General features: G+C 42.9%; 1 protein-coding gene across 1 annotated transcript in view; it reads left to right on the plus strand.

Moving 5' to 3' along the window:
* The first annotated feature begins 255 nt into the window (after positions 1-255).
* The window catches only part of l(2)k05819 (transmembrane protein 94-like protein l(2)k05819), a 429,313-nt gene continuing 421,039 nt past the window's right edge, over positions 256-8,529 (plus strand). Inside the window, exons 1-2 of the mRNA XM_070098525.1 lie at positions 256-373; positions 1,830-1,987. Coding sequence (XP_069954626.1) covers positions 256-373; positions 1,830-1,987 — 276 coding nt within the window. The remainder of the gene's footprint in view (positions 374-1,829; positions 1,988-8,529) is intronic.

Genomic DNA, 8,529 nt, shown 5'->3' on the forward strand with positions numbered 1-8,529 from the left:
TAGTGTGCAGCAATATTCCAGCCTAGATAGAACAAGTGACCTGAAGAGTGTCATCATGGGCTTGGCCTCCCTAGTTTTGAAGGTTCTCATTATCCATCCTGTCATTTTTCTAGCAGATGCGATTGATACAATGTTATGGTCCTTGAAGGTGAGATCCTCCGACATGATCACTCCCAGGTTTTTGACGTTGGTGTTTCGCTCTATTTTGTGGCCAGAATTTGTTTGGGACACCTTTTCTAGTCCGTTCCTCATGCCATGGAGGTGAGCACTGCATTCCTGAAGAAGGCTGCTCAGTCACTCAGACGGCTGCCGGACTCCACCGCTGCTCCGGTCGGTAAAGAACGACCCTATGGCCTGAGCCGCCTGTGTGCAGGTTCACGGCTATGACTTCCAATGTACCCACGCCTGTCGCTTTGTCGCTCGCCCATCGCCACAAGTCTTGGGTGATGAGGTGGGATAAAGGATGACTGATGACATGCGCTGTGACTTTGTTTAAAGTAAGGAAGAGTTGTGCAGCGTTGACCTCACTCTCTCGTCCTGAGCCATCTGAGGCCAGTGGCAAGACAAAGTCGAGATGACTGGAGATGGGATTGGATGCAGTGGATGACCAGGATGTCCTTAGTGCCTCATTGTGCCCTTAGTGCTCCACAACGCCTTGCTGGAACTGCCTTTCTGCCCGTTGAACCAATCTAGTGGTTTCATCCGCTCGTTCCGCCAGAGCCAGTCTTCCCATGCTTAGGTAGGCAAGCCCTAGTTGACTTTACCGGGGGTCAATGACCCGACGGCTACCTTCACTTGGTTTAGCCGGCCTGTCAAAGCTGTTGCCTGGAGTGTGGCTGCTGTCGCATGCTAACAGCTACTTGGAGCCACAAGTGAGAGTTGGGCGTCAGGTGGGGACCAAAAGCTGGTGAGCTGCCCTGAGAAGGGCACGACAAGCTCCCCCATGCCAGAGTTACTACCCTTCCCTGAACACCCCAAACACAGCCTGTACTGTCTGCACAGACAGCCTGTGCTGTCTGCTAGCTTGATTCATATTTTGCGACACTCAGGCGCTGTCCTCTCTAGGCCTGCCCAGGTCAGTGGGGCGTTGGTTCCACTCGCTCTCACTCTCTCAGCGGCCTAGACTCAGTCAACATTCCCACTCCTCTCTTCCTCGTGGGCATGACCCTCCCGGGCCATGGACACAAACACACAAGCCTTTGTACCCACCACAACTTTGCAAATAAAGTAAGGCACTCTCCGAAGATGTTTATAATTGAACCCCGCTTTCAGCTTACCAACAAAGTATTGTTTCACTTTGGTAGCAGTGGTGGTCACAGCAAGTGTGTTTGCTCGGAGAGAGGAAGGAAATAGGATGAAGTCATCTTCACTTCATCACCCTACACAAGACACATCCGTCCCTCAACGAGTTATCCTGATGTCGTGTCTGCGCGTTTCAGCATCCAGACACAGATACAAGCAGGATCCAGGCTGAAATTTGCCGAATTTCTTCAAGAATTGTAAGTGGCATCTCAGTGACCCCACGCTACTGCATCCCACGCTGTTTCTCAAGTCACGTGTTCAGCGTCACTTGTATGTTCTGCTGTTGTTGTTCAGCTCAGCACAGCTATTTCAGCAAGCCAGAGGTGACTTTTTGTGGTGATTTCTGCATCCAGTGTGAGGATCTCATCGTGTTGTGGGTGGGAGAGGAGGAAGTGGCCGTTCCTTGCCTCACCCACGCTCGCCCTGCTGTACACTCACACCTCACCAGCCTACCACCACACTCCACCACTATGTACTCACTCCCTCTGCTGTGTTTTCTGCTGTTTTCCATGTGAATTCATTGCCAGAGCTGTGTATCCGAGTGCCTGAGGCCACTCGAAGCTACATGGATCAACATGCCACATGGATCATCAAGCTACATGGTTTAGCATGCCACGTTGATCACGACACCACGTGGATCATGATGCCATGGCTGTGGATGATGTCACGTGGGTCTACGAGCCTCGTAAGTTACCGAGCCAGACGTCCCAGGCCACATGCTGTGGTCTGCTGCTGCCCGACTTCATGATGTCACGATGTCTGCTGATGTCACAGTGCTGCTGACGTGACCTCATGACGTCACGCCTGACATTACATGTCACATCGAGTGTTTCAGTAATTAAGTCAGTATTGTCGAGAGGATTGAGAGAAGATATATGTCGTGTGTTAATTAATTCCTCTCAGTCAGTGTTCTCACATGTTAGTGTATGGCTTAGTGTCAATTTTGTGCACAGAAAAGCATCATTTGCTAGTTTAAGCCATGTTGTACCGCATGTACCGTGTGTGTGTGTAAAGTTTTCCGTGTGTCCATTGTGGTCTTGAACCCACACCACTGAGTAGCACCACTGTGTTACTTGTCACCCGGTGTGACCAGCGCATTTGACAGCTGATATTTGTCAGCCCTGAGCGTATGAGCCCTTTGTACAGGAAGCTCTTATGCTCGTCGCTCATAGATATTCTGCAGAATCGTACCTGCTTCGATTCCCATCAAGATTTGTTTCACTTCACCTCCAGACATTCAGAGTGCAGTTATATGTAGAGAAACAAGTCTGGGGATGCTTAGACTAACCTCTGCTATAACTCCAGCTGCCGAAAGAATGACACTCATCAAGCCGCAGTTAGCCCTGTCGGCAGGTGCTGTGTCAGCCTCATGTCACAAGCGTCAGTGAGCTCCTGCACAAAGATGATGTCACTTTGACTGCTAGCCTGCTCACTGCAGCCTGGTGTATGATGTTACGACTCCCAGATGTTTTGCCGAGTCGTCTCTGCCACGACTCACTCCACAACTCACCCCACACTCACCGGCAGTGACAGCCCAGTGACAGTACCAGTCGAGAAATGTCCTCCTGAGTCGCTTGCCAGAAGAAGTCCTGCCCAGTTGCCGAGTTTTGACAATGCCTCACTCGAGGGCACCAGCATGTCGTGCCCCAGGTTGAGTGAAACCCTGCAGTGACACCTACGATGACTGCTTCAACGTTCCAGAGGAGACCGTACCCTGTTACATCACAGCTCAGCCGCAGTGATGTCTCCTGTGTTGCAGTATCTGTCCAGACGCAGGAAGGTGTGCAGTGATGCCCATCGACGCTCACTGCCTTTGACCATGATGTTCAGCACACCCCACATTGTTTTTTCTTCCCTACCTGTAGGAAGCTTTGTTTTCCAAGTTTATATGTATATATATATGTTTTTATTCTGTGTTCTGTGCCCTGTTCCTACGAGAGAGAGACCGAGTTTTTTATACCACCAGTATTGTCACATCAGGATGATGCGAGGTAGGTGGCCGAGCAAAGGTAGACAGCCTGTACTGTCTGCACAGACAGCCTATGCTGTCTGCCAGCTTAGTTCATATTTCGCGGCACGCAGGTGCTGCCCTCTCTAGTCCTGCCCAGGTCAGTGGGACGCTGGTCCCACTTGCTCTCACTCTCTCAGCGGCCTAAACTCAGTCAACAGTCCCACTTCTCTCTCCCTCGCAGGCATGGCCTTCCCGGGCCAAGGGCACAAACACACGACCCTGTATACCCAACATGACTTTGCTAATAAAGTAAAAAGCCTCCGAAGACATATCATTTACTCCGCACTACCAGAAACACCAAATAATCTTGTAAACACATTGTACAGTAGTAGTGTTCTTCCAGAGATACATTGTACAGTAGTAGTGTTCTTCCAGAGATACATTGTACAGTAGTAGTGTTCTTCCAGAGATACATTGTACAGTAGTGGTGTTCTGCCAGAGATACATTGTACAGTAGTGGTGTTCTGCCAGAGATACATGGTACAATAGTGGTGTTGTGCCAGAGATGCATTGTACAGTAGTAGTGTTCTGTCAGAGATACATTGTACAGTAGTGGCTTTCTTCCAGAGATACATTGTACAGTAGTAGTGTTCTTCCAGAGATACATTGTAAAGTAGTAGTGTTTTGCTAGAGATACATTGTACAGTAGTGATGTTGTGCCAGAGATACATTGTACATTAGTAGTGTTTTTCCAGAGATACATTGTACAGTAGTGATGTTCTGCCAGAGATACATTGTACAGAAGTGGTGTTGTGCCAGAGATACATTGTACAGTAATAGTGTTTTGCCAGAGATACATTGTACAGTAGTGTTTTTTTTCCAGAGATACATTGTACAGTAGTAGTGTTCTTCCAGAGATACATTGTACAGTAGTGATGTTCTGCCAGAGATACATTGTACAGAAGTGGTGTTGAGTCTTATTCATAAGTCTAGTTGTAGATTCAATATAATTCTTATACAGGTCCTCCATTACAAATCCGGCATCATTGGGACCTGTAGTGTGCCGGATTACTGAGTTTGCCAGATTACAGAGCAGTTAGGTTAGAATACACTTAATAAAATTAACCAACTTGACTGATGCAAAAATTGAACATTTCCGGTACTTTGAGCTCAATTTCAAGGTACTTTTCGTCATGAAAGCAATCAAAATCATGTTGTAGATAATGGTTCAGAGAACCGACACGTTGATAAATTAGACACATGTGCAACTCTTGGGTATCTTTATTAAGGAAACGTTTTGCTACACAGTGGCTTCATCAGTCCATACACAGGAGAAACTTGAAGAACAGAAGGAGAATGAGGTGATCAGTCCCTCAACCTTGAGTCGATGTGGTCAGTCCATCAATCTTGAATAGAATATGGCATAAGTGCGGAGAAGCAGCTTATAAACCGTAGGCAGGAGAGGTGCAGCAGTCGTAGGTGGTTTCACATTTGCCAAATGTGGAAGTAGGTCGTGCCCAAGCATTAGGCAAGCAAAGAATTCCCAAGTATTAAGATCCCAAGAAGTTGCAGTGTCTGACAGGATTGTAGATGAATGGTTCAGAGAATCGACACAAGAGTTGCACATGTGTCTAATTTATCAACGTGTCGGTTCTCTGAACCATTCATCTACAATCCTGTCAGACACTGCAACTTCTTGGGATCTTAATACTTGGGAATTCTTCGCTTGCCTAACCCTTGGGTACGACCTACTTCCACATTGGGCAAATGTGACACCATCTAGCGACTGCTGCACCTCTCCTGCCTACGGTTTATAAGCTGCTTCTCCTCCCATATGCCATATTCTCTTCAAGATTGATGGACTGACTGCATCGACTCAAGGTTGAGGGACTGATTACCTCATTCTCCTCCTGTGCTTCAAGTTTCCCCTGTGTATGGACTGATGAAGCCACTCTGGCAAAACGTTTCCTTAATAAAGATACCCAAGAGTTGCACATATGTCTAATTTATCAATCAAAATCATGTCTATTTCTCTAATATATCTTCTATCAAATGAGTCCAAAAAAATGAGAATACAACCACAAAAGCCATACAAAAATATACTGCAAAGAGGTGGCTAATGGCTGAGAAGTGAACTCCTTTATTTATCATCTGTCTTTTTTATTTTTGTTGTACATTAAGAAGCATCTTTCCATCATACATTGCCCAAGTTTCAGTGAGATAGCCCAACAAACAACTGAGAAAAAAAAATATTAACCAAAAATCATATACAGGAAGGCCCCACTTATACGGCTGGTTAGGTTCCAGGCTACCGCCGTAAAGCGGAAACCGCTGTAAAGTGGAACACCCTTTTTTTCCACTTACAAATGCATGCAAACACTAGATAACAAGTTTACACTAACATATATTAAGTTAGCAATAGAACCAGGCATCAAAAAACAATAAAAAAGTACAATACACACATAGTGCACTCATTACTTACCTTAAAATATTTATAGTCTTAATCTAGGGTGAGACAAGTAGTATTTATTGTAAGAAATCAAGTGTGGTATGTATGGTAGTCAGCCAGGCTACCATACCAGGCCACCCCACCCACACATACAATTCTATGATATTTAAGCATCCCAGAGCGATAAAATGTGTATACAGTTCACTCATTACTTACCTTAAAATATAGGGTGAGATGAGTAGTATTTATTGTAAAAAATCAAGTGTGGTATGTATGGTAGTCAGCCGGGCTACCATACCAGGCCAACCCACCTACACATAATATTCTATTACATTTAAGCATCGCAGAGCGATAAAATGTATATACAGTTCACTCATTACTTACCTTAAAATATTTGTAGTCTTAATGTAGGGTCAGGAGTAAGTAAATGAGATAAAACGAATAAATGAGAGAGAGAAAGAATGAGTGCATGAGAGAGGACAGGCGCAGATTTATGTAAACAAACCAGGCGAAGGTAAGTTTTGTAAACGAAGTGTACACGTCTGGTTTGTGTACAAGTTACATTGTGTACAGGTTGTCTCTTCATTGATACGGTAGAATAAATAAACAAGAACACTCCCATTCTCATGTAGCATCATTTTGAGAAGAAATGATGCTCTGAGTGAAGGCAATGGAAATAAGTCACTCTGACTTTTTTGGGTTATCCTAGGTTCTCTCCACATATGTTGTTATGTATGATAATCTATGTAACTGTATTTGTGTATACCTGAATAAACTTACTTACATACATACGAAAGGAATAATTTTCTACAGTTACCCCCAGTAACACATTTTCTCTTATGTTAGATTAGAGAAAATGTTATTCTTGGCATCACTTGTACAAGTTATCTGGCTACCACATCTCATATTTATGTTTATTTATTCTATTGTAGGGTGTATTTATCATCTTTTTATGTTATGTATCGTGTTTATTATATAATTTTGAAAAAATATCATAGATGGATTAATGAAAACGTGTATTTAACGTAATATACGACATTTAAATGGGACTCGATGATTATTATTATCATTACTAATATGACGTCTGGAGACATAAGACACTCTTACTGATTTTAATGTGTACCTGCACGCCAGCACAGTATGTAAGTTTATTTAAGTACAGGTATACATAAGTATAATTATCAGAGTATATATAAAATATGAAATAACTTTTAAAAACATTTGAAATTTTGGAGTTTCCAGACAAAATGGAGAGACTTAGTGCTTACTGAGCTCATGATGAATGTAAACAAACAAGGTGGGGCGCGGTGACCGTATTAGAAAGTCAGGTGTGGGGAGCCGTATAGCGAGTTTTGGTCATAATTTGAAATGACCATATTAGCGGAACACCGTAAAGTGAAACGCCGTAAAGCGGGGCCCTGCTGTATGGCAAACCCAGGCCAGGTACTGGAAATAAGTCACTTTGTCTGACTTTTCTGGGTTATCCTAGGTTCTCTATACATACGCTGCTATGTATGATAATCTATGTAACTGTATTTGTGTATACCTGAATAAACTTATTTACTTCTAGTCTGTCAACTGAGTACAAGAAACCGCCCATTCACTTATTTCAACTACCCAATATAGTGGTCAGAAATTGGCAGTTTGGCTAATTTCACACAAATTTCAACAGATGCCAATTTCAAAATAGGGTCCAGAATAAACAATGCAGACATTCCTGGCACTAAAATAACATTTTCTCTGTTCATTAGTCATGGCTCCAGGCCCCTCTTATATTACTCTTGCTTACCATTTGGAATTTTTATTCACACAAAAAAATAGAAGATTTACTGTTATGCAGACTACTGCATTATTGTAATAATTGTATAAATAATGTCAACCCAGACTACGTATTGGAATTTGGACTGGCAGGCGGACAGGTATTGGACGGTGCTCTTGAGCTTTGCTAAAGAACAGAACATTTTTGCTACTGTGAGTGCAATTTCAAGGTACTTTTCATCATGAAAGCAATCAAAATCATTTCTATTTCTGTAATATATATTTCATTCTATCAAATGAGACTGAAAAAATGAGAATATAACCATTAAACCATACAAAAATATACCGCTAAGCGGCTGCTAATGGCTGAGAAGTGAACTCCACTATTTATGGTCTGATTTCTTTCATTTGTGGTGTACGTTAAGAAGTATCTTTCCATCATACATTGCCCACGTTTGAATAAGATAACCCAACAAACAACTGAGAAAATAATAATAATAATATAATAATAATATTATCTTAATTTACTACAAGTACATGTACAAGGTATACAGGCCAGCTGACATCAGTGACATACTATTGTATAGAAAGCAGCTTGTTATGCAGAGTATTTCAAGAAAATTAGGTTAGCGTCCCAGGATAACACCCACACTAGTCGGCTAACAGCCAGGTACCCATTTACTGATGGGTAAACATAGACAACAGGTGTAAAGAAACACGCCTAATGTTTCTACCCTGGCTGGGAATCAAATATTTACCAAAAATCATGTATGGCTAACCCAAGTCAGGTACTAAAAATAAGCCACGTTGACTTTTTTGGGGTTATCCTAGGTTCTCTGCACATATGCTGCTATGTGTGATAATCTATATAGAGAAAAATTTTTTGTTTCAGGTTTATGGTGCAGTACGAGTGTATATCACAGTTAGCCCTATGCTATACTCCGTTTTCTCTAATATAAGCCACCAAGACAGGGATAGGAGAATGGTAATTGTATACCATATATCCTCTTCATACCTTCGTCGAACTGCTCTGTATTATGCCAAATATTATTTATTCTGGAGTATTTAA

This window comes from Cherax quadricarinatus, chromosome 62 (genome assembly GCF_038502225.1).
Source record: "Cherax quadricarinatus isolate ZL_2023a chromosome 62, ASM3850222v1, whole genome shotgun sequence".
Lineage (NCBI taxonomy): Eukaryota > Metazoa > Arthropoda > Malacostraca > Decapoda > Parastacidae > Cherax > Cherax quadricarinatus.